Source organism: Diplotaxodon limnothrissa, linkage group LG9, assembly GCF_057381915.1.
Source record: "Diplotaxodon limnothrissa isolate DT_005_m linkage group LG9, D_limnothrissa_male_GT1.1, whole genome shotgun sequence".
NCBI lineage: Eukaryota > Metazoa > Chordata > Actinopteri > Cichliformes > Cichlidae > Diplotaxodon > Diplotaxodon limnothrissa.
Genome location: NC_140604.1, coordinates 22,237,470 through 22,253,574, shown reverse-complemented (window position 1 = coordinate 22,253,574; position 16,105 = coordinate 22,237,470). Strand labels below are relative to the sequence as shown.

Sequence of the window (16,105 nt, the reverse complement as noted above, 5' to 3'; positions counted from 1 at the left end):
TGATGGTCTATTACCGTATATAAAATATATAAAATCCAGCTGACATCCTCTCCAGTTCAAAAGAACACTTTTTAAACATGACAAAACCTGGGATACAACGGAGCACATCACACACACATAATATTCAGCTTAGGTTGATATCCAAACCTTAATTCTAATATATATATATGTTGTCTAGAATTAAAGATCTTTTAGTGCTAACCTATGTAATATTCCAGTGTTTAATAAAGTGTGTTGTGCACTGAAGCTACCTTTAAGCACTCCAGTGTTAATTGTTGTCTAGTGTTTTGCTTTGGTATAATAGAGATATTAACATAGGTCAAAGGTCAGAGTTGTTGCATTTATAAAATACTCAACATTAGATGATCTTCTCTCACCTAAACAACTTAAAATAAAGTGCTGTGATTAATAAAAATGTGCATGAGCTGCTGTACCCGAACCTTTACCTGACATACTGTATGTCGACACACAAAAGCAAGTGTAACAGATTTATACGACAAATCAAACGATCGGTATGTTTATATATTAACACAATTTGGACCCTTTTTGCTTTTTCATTCATCTCCATAATTTTTCTCAAGCGCTTTCATCTTTTGCTCATACCGAGGCTGCTGGCATATTCTGAGCTGTGGATAGCTTTAGCTTTAGCCACTTCTTTTATGTTAGTTTAAAATGTCCACATTCAGCTGAGTGAGGGAGATTAAAGTGTTAGACTAAGTTTGTTATTACAAATGTTCTCATGGTGGTCCCCCTGTCAATTTGTGTCACTCACAATGAAGCACGTCCATCCTAACAGCACATTAGTGTGTGTGTGTGTGTGTGTGTGTGTGTGTGTGCGTGTGCGTGTGCATGTGTCGGGTGGGGAGCATTGTGCTACATGTAGAGGTGGGAGGAGAGAAAGAGAAAGGCAGGTCAAACAATAGAGGAATGTTGTGTATATGTACATGTTATAATTATATAATACTGTAAAAAGAATGTTGTCTAAATGTATTACAGTAAACTTTAAATTATGTTAATGTGCTGGTAGGAGGGCAAAAGGTGTTTCAAATGCTTTCCAACTTTTTGGTAAGGGAACATGCTGATGTGATATATACCAGCTCTCTCAAACCATTTAAAAATTAACTGAGCTTTTTTTATATCAGGGTCAAGAGGTTTGCAGAGCAGGTGATCAAAGAGGGAAGCAAGGAAGCAGAGATGAGGAGAGAGAGAGAGGAGGCAAAAGAGGAGGTGCAGAGGAGAGTGAAGGTGGTGATAGAGGAGGTGCAGCAAGTGAAAAAGGAGAGACAGGAGAAGGCGACAGAGGAGGTGTAGTACTTGGGCAAGAGAAAGGAGGTGACAGTGGGTCAGATGACCAAAGAGAGGGGGATAAAGCACAGAGAAAGGCTGCACAGGAGGCACAGATTTCCAGGTAACAGGCATAAAAAAACAAAAATAACTGTGCATGCAAGCACACACTTTCAGAGCACTGAACTGATTTGTATCTGGTTCGTGTGGTTTACTCACAGAGAGTCATATGGTGAGGGCAACAGTCGGGCAACTGGGCAGGTGAGAATCCAAGGATATATTAATAGAGTTTTTTAAAATTTAACAATGTCAAAAATGTTGTTAATATGTGCAATACAATCATTTAATATATAGTTATTTCAGAGTGCAGAAGCGAGCTAAATGTGTGTTGTCGTTTCAACAAAAATGCTTCACAACTTTCCCTTGGTTGCATTACAGTGCCACTTTACAAAGGGTGCAGTGTTTTCACTGTTCCAAAGTTTATTCAAATCACTCAAGATTAGCAAACAACTGTGTTATAACCTCAGGATAATGATGCTTGGAAACTAAGAGCCCTAATCAGGACGTTTAATTGACCACTTTCTGAGACGTCAACAGTTAGCCACAACACACACAGGAACTTGTTTTCCACATAACATTCTGACGGGAAAACCCTGAAAAACAAAGTGTGACCCTGCCTTTGTTAGTGTAGGCTTTAGAGATTGGAAAAAGGCTATGTTCAGGGTTCTCAGGACAATGAAAAAGTCAGTTACATATCCAGGCCATGAACACCTATGCTCAAAAAACTTCACAGCCTTCTTCAGCTGTTGGCAGACAACAGGAGGAAGCAAGGCATGGATTATTGAAGACTGTAGGCTCCATCAAATACTTGGCTTGGCAAAGTTTAGCTCTATGAGGTCATGTGTATAGTTGTTGGTGTAGTTTATTGATGTCAATACAGTGATGTAAATGATTGAATGTATATACATAAAAAAGCAGAATCACCATGTGGTATTTTTACCATCTGGCAATACAGCAGTGGAGAGCCGACAAGCAAAAATGCTGGTGGTCCTCTGGCATTTAAAACAAATTCCCCCCCCCCCCTAATGTTCAGCACAAAGTTAAACCCGTGTGTGTGTGCCAGAGAGAGACTGTGTCCCACTATTTGCTTTAACCAGTGTGTGTGTGTGTGTGTGTGTGTGTGTGTGTGTGTGTGTGTGTGTGTGTGTGTGTGTGTGTGTTGCACATGCATGAAATTAAGCAGCTCATGACTGGACATATGGTGTGTCGCCAATATTAGTATTAATGATGAGTGACTGTTGGATACATTCTGTCTACCTGTTAGTAACAGAACACCGCGAGGTAACATATTTAACATGTCCTGTTTTCAGGTCTTTGTTTTTGCCTGCTTTTCTCTGCTAAACATTTTCTTTCCGTTTCAACAGAAATCGTCAAGAGGTAACATCCAGAAGGAGTTCACACAATGGCTTCGAAACTGTAATGTAAAGTTCGACAAGCAAATCAAGTTTGTGGGCTTCAATGAGATTAAAACACGGACAGATGTGTCTAGTAAGAAAATGCAGCATCCGTGGGCAGTCTTCTCCGCCATCGAGTGGGGAGGCAGGACATACAAAACAGGCCAACTTGTGAGCATTTATTGGTTTTTGTCTACTTAAATGTAATTTCTTATTGTTCCCTCTTCTACATTCATTCTGATCTCTTTATGCTTCCTCATACAGGTGAAGACGCACAATACAAATCCCATTCTGTACGGTAAAGTGGTTCAATTTTTGCTGCATGGAAATTTCGATGGAGACGTCTATGCCACGGGAGGACAGGTGGAAGTGTCTCGAGTAAGAAGGCAATTATGAAACTTTGATTTGAGAAACTGATCGAACATCAATTCCAAAACTGGAAAATGTCGCATTAAAAGGTTTTAAGAATAATATCAGTGATAAAAAATTGTGTGATAAAATTTCTTTGTGTCTATGTTATAAAGGGCAAAAAACAACAGCGAAAAAGTAAATAAAATCTATTGACAGTCATCTGAATCACTATTAAAACATCAGTTTTTTGTTGGGGGGGGTTTAATTTTCCATATTATTTCAGTAAATTCACTTATATAAATCCCTTTTTTTTCCTTTGTTCTTTTATTGAGTTTACTGATTTAAGAAAAATCTCTTCCCAGGAGCCCAAAGCACTTTGGGACATGAACAAGATCGTTCCCATTTCCAAGATCGACAAGACAGCCACTGATGAAACCATCAAGAAAACTATCGACAGTGACTCTGAGAAGTGAGTGAGCAGTTAGGGAGACATTTTTTTCTACACAAACTGCTCCTCTCTAATATTCACTTTTTGTTTGTGATGTAGATGCTCTGTTTCCTGGGTTGCTTTATTTTTTGCAAATCTTTCTCCTCATTCTGACTCAAAAATTAGACTTTCAGTTCAGGTGAATGACATGTGTTTGTTTCAGGCTTCCAGATAAGCTGAATGTGGAATGGCCCAATGGTAACCCCTTGCAAAATAATGCCATTCTTTCTGCTGGGACTACTTTAGGTAAGATCTTGCAGTGTTTGCATACCACAGCACTTCATATGTTATGAAAAACAAACAAACAGATAATTTGTTTGCATCAAACAGTGGTGTTCAAAAAAAGTCTTCCCCCATTCCTGTCCCGTATAGCTCAAAGCTCATTCCTCACATTTTGTCTGATGTGTCGTTTCAGGGCCTCTTAAAATTGACATCCTGAACAAGAGGGGAGAGAAATTATCTCGGATGTCCTCAGTGGGCCAGGGAAAAGGGACAAAACTGTGTGTTAAGCTCACGTTACTCCATCATGGTAAGTGTTTGATTACAGATTTGATATCCTATTGATATGTTTTCTTTTCATGATAACTTAATTAATAGGTGGTTAATTAAAAAAATGTGGAAAAAGTCTTTCTGCTGTTTATAACAAAGTTTCCAAGACTACAATTTATTGACATAACCCTGGGGAGTTGGTTTTTAAAAGCCTTAACTTGAGCTATATGGTGATTGCAATTTATCAGCTATTTTATTTATCAGCTAATGCTGGGAAATTCAGTTATCAAAGTGCTGTATGTGTGCAGGTAGGAGCTAATTGGTGATAACAAAGATGCAGATTTTTCGGACTATAAGGCGCACTTCAAATCCTTTAATTTTCTCAAAAATCGACAGTGTGCCTTATGTATGAATTCTGGTTGTGTTTACTGACCTCGAACCGATTTTATGTAGTACGCGCCGCGCAGAAATCTGTCAAAACATGTTTTACTACAACTTTGATACGCTACGAAGCCGCACTGCTTGATGGATTATCGGAGCATTATGGCTACCGTTGTCAGGAGCCTCGCGGAGTAATCTGGGTCCAAAACTCCATCCACTTCAGATCCCAAAGTCAAACAAACACTGCGGCATCACTGAGATTTAAAAACGGTCTAAATTCTTTCATCTTTAATAAAATTATCAGCGTTGCTGCTTTACCAGGTGTAACAATTAAGTTTAACATCCAGGCATCCATGAAAACAGAATTTATTAAATTTACCGGAGTCAAGTTCAAGTTCAAATTTTATTCGCCACATGCAGTGGCAGGTTGCCCTGCAGTGGAATGAACCCGCCCCTGACCTTACACACACAACACAGCCATCACATGGGGATACAAGTCAGACAACGGTTGCATTACAGAAAAAACACTGAAATGTACACTACAATGGGAAAGTACAAGAGGAAAAAAAGAGACCTCTACTCATGCTGGGCTATGGAGGACAGCATGAGAACAGGAAACAAAAAAACTCCTCTGCACAGAAAGTACATAAATGTCCACAGCACAACATTATAGAGCACGTGACCAGCAACAGGGTTGGGTAGGGGATGAGGAGTAATCCCAGGCAACACAGCAGCCATCCTGCCACTGCGCGGGCCCAGACCCGCCTCGTGTTCCCAGGAGGCAACAAGCATCGAAGGCATTGGAAGGGGAGGGGCGATATGTGAGTGCTTATCAGTGTAAGTGTATGTGTGTGCGTGTCCAGAGTTCAGCTGAGACAGTGTCCTTCACCCTATCAGGCTAAGTAAACAGTCTAGCGGCCAACCCAGGTGGCCTTGCATAGAGTGGGAAGAACAGTCAACACACAGTCATTATCAGGGAGTTTTTGTTCGGCTCCAGCCTTGAGCCCACAGCTGGCGCCGAGGGGGTATCTGCATTATGATGTTGATGTTATTGATTTTTCTTTTATGCGAGCAGCTCATGAGAATTTCAAAGCTGTTCTTTAACACTCCAACACTGGTCTCTCAATCTCCCATTGGAGAGCCGCGAGCTTCTCCATGATGTTATTAACCTTCAGTTCCGTGGTGTTGTCATTCTTGTGCTCAGAGAGCCGATTCTGAGAACTCACGACTGCAGTGAGCTGTTCCACGATGTAATCCAACTTTCGCTCAGAGGTCTTATTCTGAGCAGACCTCACCTTTATGTAACCCAATATACGCTCAGAGGTGTTATTCTAAGTATTCACGGCAGCTGTAAGCTCCTCCAAGGTCTTAACCATGCTGCACTCAGTGAGCCCATTCTGAGAAGTCGCGCCTCGTCCCATCGTTTCAATCCCAGCGGGCAGCCTTGGGGGGGGGGGTTTGAACAGCCGGTTCCGCTTTCTTAATTCTCCGATAAACCAGGGCCAAGCCAGCTCCGATCAGCAAGAACCCTGTTATCATGGTTCCGAATAGGTAGATATCTTCAGCGTCCTCGATCGACAGTCCCGCCAGGCACACGACCCTCCATTTCTGCTACCCGTCCATCGTGTATCCGGCAGGGAAAGTCCCTCCAGAGCACTCGGGCTCTCCCGAGCCCAGACTTCTCGTTGAGAAAAGGGTGTCAATAGCATTCAGAGACCAGTTGATCAAATCTAGAATTCTCTTTTAGGTTTAGAGAACAGACTGTGAGAGAGTGTTCCAGGGAAAGTAATACACACGAGACAAGACAAGGACACAAGAGGCTAAGCAGGGAAGATAAGGGGAAGGAGGAGAGGAGAAAAAGTTCGACTGCCTTTTGCCGAGAGCCAAACGAGAAGAAAGTCAGAAGTTAACTGGCGAGCTAACTTCCTGCTTCCACCTAAGCATGATATACCATGTTCTGACTGAGAGACTTATTGTAAGAAGATTTTCTACATAATACAATATAATCAAGTGTGCCTTATATTTTATGTGTTCATATATTTCAACATAACCAAGCTTATTGTTAAAGAGAACATGATGCATTCCTTACTTCAATGTGTGTGATGTCAGATAAGCATGATATACAGTGGGGCAAAAAAGTATTTAGTCAGCCATCGATTGTGCAAGTCTCCCCACCTAAAATGATGACAGAGGTCAGTAATTTTCACCAGAGGTACACTTCAACTGTGAGAGACAGAATGTGAAAAAAAAATCCATGAATCCACATGGTAGGATTTGTAAAGAATTTATCCGTAAATTAGGGTGGAAAATAAGTATTTGGTCAATAACAAAAATACAACTGAATACTTTGTAACATAACCTTTGTTGGCAATAACAGAGGTCAAACGTTTACTATAGGTCTTTACCAGGTTTGCACACACAGTAGCTGGTATTTTGGCCCATTCCTCCATGCAGATCTTCTCGAGAGCAGTGATGTTTTGGGGCTGTCGCCGAGCAACACGGACTTTCAACTCCCGCCACAGATTTTCTATGGGGTTGAGGTCTGGAGACTGGCTAGGCCACTCCAGGACTTTCAAATGCTTCTTACGGATCCACTCCTTTGTTGCCCGGGCGGTGTGTTTTGGATCATTGTCATGTTGGAAGACCCAGCCTCGTTTCATCTTCAAAGTTCTCACTGATGGAAGGAGGTTTTGGCTCAAAATCTCACGATACATGGCCCCATTCATTCTGTCCTTAACACGGATCAGTCGTCCTGTCCCCTTGGCAGAAAAACAGCCCCATAGCATGATGTTTCCACCCCCATGCTTCACAGTAGGTATGGTGTTCTTGGGATGCAACTCAGTATTCTTCTTCCTCCAAACACGACGAGTCGAGTTTATACCAAAAAGTTCTACTTTGGTTTCATCTGACCACATGACATTCTCCCAATCCTCTGCTGTATCATCCATGTGCTCTCTGGCAAACTTCAGACGGGCCTGGACATGCACTGGCTTCAGCAGCGGAACACGTCTGGCACTGCAGGATTTGATTCCCTGCCGTTGTAGTGTGTTACTGATGGTGACCTTTGTTACTTTGGTCCCAGCTCTCTGCAGGTCATTCACCAGGTCCCCCCGTGTGGTTCTGGGATCTTTGCTCACCGTTCTCATGATCATTTTGACCCCACGGGATGAGATCTTGCGTGGAGCCCCAGATCGAGGGAGATTATCAGTGGTCTTGTATGTCTTCCATTTTCTGATGATTGCTCCCACAGTTGATTTTTTCACACCAAGCTGCTTGCCTATTGTAGATTCACTCTTCCCAGTCTGGTGCAGGTCTACAATACTTTTCCTGGTGTCCTTCGAAAGCTCTTTGGTCTTGGCCATGGCGGAGTTTGGAGTCTGACTGTTTGAGGCTGTGGACAGGTGTCTTTTATACAGATGATGAGTTCAAACAGGTGCCATTCATACAGGTAACGAGTGGGGGACAGAAAAGCTTCTTACAGAAGACGTTACAGGTCTGTGAGAGCCAGAGATTTTCCTTGTTTGAGGTGACCAAATACTTATTTTCCACCCTGATTTACGAATAAATTCTTTACAAATCCTACCATGTGGATTCATGGATTTTTTTTTCACATTCTGTCTCTCACAGTTGAAGTGTACCTCTGGTGCAAATTACTGACCTCTAAATACTTTTTTGCCCCACTGTACTTCTGTATTGTTATATTTCAGTATGTGTGTGGGTGTGAGGTCAGATAAGCACTGAGTTAACGTCTAACCTCTCCCCGACTGCTTACAGAAGAGGAAGTACTATGTAACTTACTTTCTCCTATAAATAAAGCAAGCAAGCCTGCACTCGATGTGTGTGTCTTCCCAGAGACATTCACCCGTGCGCACGTTTTTAAAACTCTCTGAGTCGGTCTGCAGTGTCTTATTTCTCTTACTTGTGATAGAACAAATGTCTACCCCTGACACTTATAAATGGTACGGAAGTGGAGGAAGCAAGAAGAATGAACTGAGTAAAGTTTGACATATCTGACTGTTTTGTTTTGCTCAATGCGCCTTATAATCTGGTGCGCCTTATGGTCCGAAAAATACGGTACTAGTTGCCTCACAGATGGTCATGTTTTTGGTAGCGTTTGCATGGGTGTCATTTTGTCTGTAAACGAGATAGTCCAAAAAGTTTTGAATGAAATCAGATTCAACTTTGTAGGGATGTAGAGAGTGGTCATGTTAACAATTTATTTACATTAGGTCTTAAACTTAATGATTTATTTGTCAAAAATTGACCAAAAAAAGCCTCATAACTTAGAAACTATGATTCTAACAAGTGTGGTGTGTATTGTCAAAATACTAAAGATTTTAAAGATGTGTCAGAGGTCAGAGGTCAAATGCATGTCACAGCTGACTTCTAAAAGTCAAAGTGGTAATAAAACTATATTGAGCTATTTAAAACTATGTTCTTTACTGGTACAAAGTTGATTCTGTTAATCTGGACGTATTTTCAGTGGAAGAAACATTTCCTCATACATTCAAGTGACTTCTCCAACCTCATTAACACCAATACATTTGCAGTTACAGATTTAGATCTCACCATCTTACAATACTGTACAATTTATTGTACAATAAACTAAATAATGACAGTAAAGTGTCTTCAATCTTTAATTTTCAGCCCCACATGTTGCCAAAACTACCAAAAAATCTTCAAATTAAATGTGTCATAAAGTGTAAAAAGTCATAATTCTAACTTTTCAGGTTCTCGCCCTTGTTTGCTCCACCTGTTATAGAATTAAATTATTCTTATTATTTTACCTTTTTCATTTGTAGGTCAAAAGTCAGACAAAGAGCTTGCTGCTTATGTTGCCTCACATTTAGGAAATAATGGTTTCTGGTTCAAAAAAATGGGTGAGTTTCTTTTAATTTTCTTATCCTTCATCTTGGTTGCCCTGACGTTTGTCTGCTGAAAGATCATATTTGAGCCGTTGTTGACAGAGAACCTGACTGAGCTGGGAAAGTACACACTGAATTTGAACACAGTGGTCCATGAAACAAACGCTGTCAGCTTTGGCGGTAGAGCGCTTCCAACGTTCACACTGAAGTTTACCATTAAAGGTGAGGAGAAAGAATGCTGTGTGTTTAGCTAGTGATCATTATTCCCACCATTCTGACCAAACAGACACACTCCTTTGTTCTATTGTCAGAGGGCGATGCAGCAAGCTTTGATATCAGTGCAATGAGCCCCACGCTGCGAGTGGGCGTGCCGTTTGACATTCCTCTGCAGATAAAAGATGGTTATGGCCACTCAACGACCCTCACTTCTAAACTCACACCTGAGCTCAAATGCTGGTGAGTCTCATTAATGCTACTGAATTTTTAAATGCTTGAGAAAAAAAATATGTATGAAAGCCTTTGTGCCTTTATTATGTCACATTTAACAGTGTTGTAACACGGCCATTGTTATTTATTTATTTATTTTTATTTATTTATTTTTTAGTGGTCTGGATCTGAGTTATGGGACATTCTCCAGCAGTGGAACCACATTCACCATCAAAAATGTCAAAGCGAGAGGAAAAGTCCTGAATTACCAGCAATCCAAGGTTAGAACTAATGATTTCTACGCTACGAAAACATAAATTTTCCCGTCACATGGAAGACTGCTTAAAATAAATAAATAAACTACTAATAGTACAGTCATAGTTTTATCAAGAGGTGTAACAACTACTTGAAAGTCAATAGTCAAAAAATTATTAGCTGATTTGGTGATTTATTTTTATGTGCTTTGTCTGCATTTTCAGAGCTATGACCTGGAAGTGACCCTGCCTGGCCTGAAACAACACACTAAGTCCATCAAGATCAGTCTTCTTCCTGGTAACCCCTCATTTATTTATGATTTTTGAACAGTTTGTGTACTGGTTTCTCATGTGCATTATGTCCTTTCAGAAATCTTGATTGTTAAATGCTTAAATCACACTATAATAATCGTAGAATATAGAAGATTTATGTTTCCTATCTGCTCCTGGACGACTGGACCAATCTTGATGAGACTGTGCAAACAACAACGACGTAGGGATTCGAAGATCAGTTTTGGTTGAGCATCATCTTCTTTTGAGACACTTTATGAAACAACTGGATTCATCCTTGGCACTTAAACGTTGATAATTATATTTAAATAATTTATTTTCATGTCTAGTTCACTTATCCATTGCTAAGGTTTTGGCAAAAAATCAATCTTGTTGACAGCATTTGAAGTATGCTTCAAGTGTATACTCTCTTGATCAGAAGTGATTGCTTGGATGAGGAAAAAAGATATATAAATACAGTTTAAAAGTGTAAGTAACACATTTAACTAAAGTCAAGCATCTGATGCTTCCAACAGTCGTACTCATCCCTGCTGCCAATTTAGAATAACCACTGAAAGCAAGCACAAAGCCAGAGTACCTGGAGATGGTTGGATTCTTGCTCTGAGGCAGTAGTGCTAACCACCACATCACAGTGCAGCCCTAGTTGTCTTAATGCCTCACAGGCATTCACACTATTGAGTTCCTCTTTCTCTTTATTCTTTATACTTTATTCTAGTTGCTCCATGCTTCTTCACCGTGGAACTACTTTCACAGTTTTTGTGCGATTTTAACCGTTCAAATTTTAAACTATTCTGCTATTTCTGCTAATGCTGACTATGACTTTTGGTGCTCATAACTTCTATACTTTTTGAGATATTAAATGTTTTATGCAATTTTTTTGGTCCCATTGAAAGAATGGACCACATTATCAGTGTGGTCACTGATTTTGCTTGCTGAGGTGAGCTGTGTTTTAGCTCAGTGAGATGAGCAGCTGTTTTCAGAGCGGGAGGCCCGGGTTCAAATCCTGCTTATGGCAACATTTTTTTTCAGTTAACAGTTAAACTTTTTTTTTAAAACTCTTTTTAACACAAATTACAGCTTCTTCTAGCCGCCTTGAGACCAGGAGGCCCGGGTTCAAACCCCGCTCATGGCACCATTTGTTCTCAGAAGACAGTCAAACTTTTTCACCTCTCTTCAGTACAAATTTCAGCTTCATGCATTCTCAATCATCCAGGAAAGTAAATCTCTAAAAAGTTGATTCTGTTCATCTGGACGCAGCGTTTTGTGGGAGAAACGTTTCGTCACTCATCCAAGTGACTTCTGAGACTGAAGAAGTCACTTGGATGAGTGACGAAACGTTTCTCCCACAAAACGCTGCGTCCAGATGAACAGAATCAACTTTTTGGAGAAATTTCAGCTTCTTTACCCCTTTTCAGCAGAATTTGCAGTTTTTCACTTCTTTTCAGTAAAAATTTCTGCTTCTTCACCTGTTTTTTGGCAGAATTTTCAGTTTCTTCACCTCCTTTCAGCACATAGTTTTACTTCTTCTGTTGTTTTCAGCAGATTCCAGGCATTCACACTGCATTTTCGCAGGCAATGCAACTTTTTCTAGTTTCAGTTTCAGTTTGTCATATGCAAGTTAGCACAGGGTCAACATGTCAATAAAATGTGTTTGAGGAGCAGAAGACAAGTCACTCAGCAGTATAGTACAGTAAAAAATATTACAAATATTAACAGACTAAATATATTATATATATATACAGTGGTACCTCGCTATAACGTGGTCTCGCTGTTTCGCAGATTTTTTTGTGTGCAATTTTGCATGGTTTGTTTGTTTGTTTGTTTGTTTGTTTGTTTGTTTGTTTGTTTGTTTGTTTGTTTTTTACAGCGAATTATTTTCTGCATTCTGGTTGGCTGTAGACCATTGTCAATCAATCTTGTGCAGTGTCTCCTGTAGAGTACAGAATGCATTCAGCTTGTCAAATTTATCTAAATCTTCCATCGCTAGCAGTGTGACTCTTTTCTGCCTGTCGCAGGAAGGTGTATAAAGTGTGTAGTGAGGGGTTTTACAGCCATAAAACATCTATAATAAATAATAATTGTAAAAAATAGGTGAAATCTGCGAAGTAGCTAACTATCGTGGGCTATTTTTAGAATGTAACTACCGCAATAAACAAGGGACCGCTGTAAATATATATACACACTTATATAAATAAAGAAATCTTAAATAGAAATGTGACCGTTGACATGTATTGAGGGGTGGGGGCAAATGGGATATTGCACATGGGATAAATTGATAGGAGTGAGCAGCAGTACAAGATTTTAGAGTGGCAGTTAGTGCAGTATTGCACGGAGTAAGGGTTTTTATTTTTATTTAAATACTAATAAAAATGGAGTGACCAGTGTAGAGTGTAGTATGTACTTGTGAAACTGTAGGACAGCTTCTGTGTGCATCCTGTGAAGTGTGGTGTGTTAAAACTGTTTTTGAGTCTTGTGCTCCCAGCAGACAGACTCCTGTAACGTCTGGCAGATGGTAACAAGGAGAACAGCTGATGTGCTGGGTGGCTGTGGTCCTTGATGATGCTGTGTGCTTTTTGGTTGCACCGCTGAAGATAAATGTCCTGAATGGCAGGAAGCCTCATGCCAATGATGTGCTCTGCTGCTTTCACCACCCTCTGTAGTGATTTGCCGCTGCTGGCAGAGCAGCTTCCATACCAAACTGTAATGTAGCTCGTCAGCAAGCTCTCGATCGCACTTCTGTAGAAATTTCAGGTGATGTTTGATAGGTTTGTAGCATAAACCTATTCGCTGGAACGTTAAGGACAATCTGCTACGCAGCAAAAAGCAAGACACAAGGCACCAAAGTTCTCTGGTTTACTCATGCATGAGGGAGACCTGGCTGGGGCCGAGTGTCGTTCCACCACTTGACCACCGTCAGACTCTCAGCCAGGTCCCCCATAGCACTCCTTTTATTGTGGTTACATGAATATGCATAGGGTCATTAACATATAACATCTTACATAGGTATACATGTGAACAAAGAATACTGTGTGTGTGTGTGTGTGTGTGTGTGTGTGTGTGTGTGTGTGTGTGTGTGTGGTCAAGGTGTGACCCTGTGAAGACTCCCCAAAGCTGGTGCCAGGACTTCTGAACAAAAGGCTCTTATACTTAAAGAAATATACGTGTGTTTGCTAAACCATATATCAGCAAGAGAAGATACGACCTCTCCTAGGAGGTGTGATCTACGCCGGAACACTCTGTAGAGGGAGTGAACGCACTCCCCCTTCATGCTACACAGAGCTGTTACAGACCTCCTAGGATGAGACATTCTTTCAATCTACAAATGATTATACACCTCTAAGCATATATGGTTAAATATTTCTAAATACAAATGACAGTAACAAAATCTAAACCCATCAATGTTGGCATTCATGCCAAACTTCCTCAGCTTCCTCAGAAAGTAGAGTCGCTGGCGAGCTTTCCTGATTGCAGTGTCTGTGTGAAGGGTCCAGGAGAGATCCTCGGTGATGTTAGCCTCAGCCTCACTGTCCCATTTGTAGATGTCCCTGGAAACTGTTTTTTCCTATTGTAAGTCTTTGTCTGTATGCAGGCAGCAGCAGTATGGAACAATGGCCTGTCTTGCCAAAAGCTGGGTGGGGAGGGGTTTGTAGCAGTCCTTGAATGGAGTGTAGCAATGATCCAGTATTTGATCACCTCTTGTAGGGAAGGAGATGTTGGCAGTATTTACGGAGAACTTTCTTCATGTTGGCTCTGTTGAAGCGCAATAAAGACAGCTTCAGGATTTTTTTTCTCAAGTCCAATAATGACGTCATACAGTTGGTCCATAGTCATAGGCCAACTGTATGACGTAAACAGCTGAAAGGTGAACTGAAGTTCCTTGGGAGGTAAAAAGATCTAACTTTGATGGTGTGCAGCTCGTGGCTCTGAGAGCAGTACATTAGCAGTAGATACACTGATTGAGTTTTAAACCTCTGATCAGACGTCTGCCATCAAAACCATTTAGGATTAAAAAAAAGTGTCCCCAGGAGACTTTGTAGCTTCACTGTAAAGGTAACAGATGTCATTTAGCTGTGGTTCAAATGATAATCTGTTGGCTGCTAACATTAAGACAAGGTAAATTAGATTTTTGTCTTATTTTTCTTAAAGATTCCCTGATTTTGTGTTGTTTTTCAGGTATCCCAAATTCCCTCCACGTCAAACCGGAGGAAACGTCAATCGATGTGGAGAACGGAGACCAGGTCACGTTTCATGTCGAAGTTCACGACGAGGCTGGAAATATCACCGCTAACCCCAAACAGATCGTCCGCTGCGAGGTACAAACATGGATTTGTTCGGAAGTCACAGGTGCCTCTGTGAAAACATAGAAAACTGTATTTATTGAAAGACCATAATGAGCTGTTTATATATGTTGGTCTATTTGTTTTCAGTGGTGTCTTGTTTCTGTCTGTAAGGCAAAAAACTACGCAGGCTGAATCTTTTTGTTTTTGTTCAAACATTTCCAGGTTAAAGGTTTCCCCCCGGTGGTCACTGATTGCAGCAGCACCGGTGCTGGCCAGCTTGTGACAAAGCCCATTAACCTGAAAATAATGAAAGGAGAGCAACAAGAGCTCAAAGCTCAATTTGTGATGCCTGTGAGTTAGAAAAAAAAGAATTCTTCTGCTCAGAAGAAAATTTCCAAGTATATAGCTTGTTTGCAGTGTCTCTCTCCTCTTTTCATTCTAGAGTTACAAAAACATACCGCTGGTCATGAAGGAGCTGAGGGTGCTGCCCAGCACAAGGGTCTCTGTGATGGAGCTGTACAGTCAGGACAATGAGAATCTGGTGCTGAGGAACAGTGAAAAGATCGAATGGATAGCCGGCGGACTGCTAGACAACTTACTCTACAAGCTGTATGATGAAGCTGGCAGGGAGGTACTGCTCACTGCTGAAATAGCCTCCATGATCAAGGTGTGTAATGTGCAAACATTGCTGTTTACTCTTGTAATAGATTTTTAAGTAGGTGTTAGATTTTGTAAATGAAAAAACAATTATATATATTTTATTTTTATTTTTTACCCTTGCGAAAGAATTCTAGGATTTTAAAAAAAAAAGACTTGTATGAGCCATTCTGTTTTAACACTTCTTAGCTTGATGTTAACTTTTCACTGTGAAGGTTAACTGGACAGGAGATGTCTTTCTGGAAGATCTGGTCCAGGGGAAGCTGCCGCATTTACAGGTACCTAAACGGGTGGGAGAGCAGCGCTTCTACCAGGTCTCCTATCAGGACCAGAGTGTGTCCGTCTCCTTCACTATCGTGTAAGCCATGAATCTATAATCAAAGCTTTGATTCAGTGTTTTCATTTGATACGGTCTGCACACTGATGTGTGAAGATATAAAGTCCCCTCTTTTGTTTGTAGACCTCGTCCAGATGAACCAGAGCGTCTAAAAGTAGCTTTACCCCAAACCACAGTGAAGCTTGGTGAGATCCTCTCCGGAAACATTAGTGAGTATAAATCTGATCATTTACAATTAATCACATTTTTAAAATTCACGGTTGCATCCTATATTACTCAGAATAACTTTCTTTGCACAGGCTTGGAGCTTGTGGACCAGTATGACAATTTAACCAAGACGCTTACCCCCACCTGTTTGAACCACATAAAAGTGGAAGCTGAGGGGCTGGACAAATCAGCCATCACATTTAAATGGCAGGTGGGACCAGAGCCATGTGCATTTAAGACAAAAGTTGACTCAAATATTAGTTAAATCAAATCAAATTTGCACTAATGCAATCTTAATATTATCTGAGCAAACAAAGCTCCCTTTATTATGTGTTTTTGGTG

The 16,105-nt window shown here is 40.7% G+C and overlaps 1 protein-coding gene across 1 annotated transcript in view; it reads left to right on the top strand.

Annotated features, from left to right (window-relative positions):
- The window catches only part of smchd1 (structural maintenance of chromosomes flexible hinge domain containing 1), a 40,078-nt gene that overhangs the window by 12,106 nt on the left and 11,867 nt on the right, over positions 1-16,105 (top strand). Inside the window, exons 13-28 of the mRNA XM_085362861.1 lie at positions 2,709-2,909; positions 3,003-3,116; positions 3,452-3,558; positions 3,740-3,822; positions 3,992-4,105; positions 9,249-9,326; positions 9,414-9,533; positions 9,623-9,767; positions 9,916-10,018; positions 10,217-10,289; positions 14,456-14,595; positions 14,785-14,913; positions 15,005-15,229; positions 15,435-15,577; positions 15,680-15,765; positions 15,856-15,974. Coding sequence (XP_085218987.1) covers positions 2,709-2,909; positions 3,003-3,116; positions 3,452-3,558; positions 3,740-3,822; positions 3,992-4,105; positions 9,249-9,326; positions 9,414-9,533; positions 9,623-9,767; positions 9,916-10,018; positions 10,217-10,289; positions 14,456-14,595; positions 14,785-14,913; positions 15,005-15,229; positions 15,435-15,577; positions 15,680-15,765; positions 15,856-15,974 — 1,980 coding nt within the window. The remainder of the gene's footprint in view (positions 1-2,708; positions 2,910-3,002; positions 3,117-3,451; positions 3,559-3,739; positions 3,823-3,991; positions 4,106-9,248; positions 9,327-9,413; positions 9,534-9,622; positions 9,768-9,915; positions 10,019-10,216; positions 10,290-14,455; positions 14,596-14,784; positions 14,914-15,004; positions 15,230-15,434; positions 15,578-15,679; positions 15,766-15,855; positions 15,975-16,105) is intronic.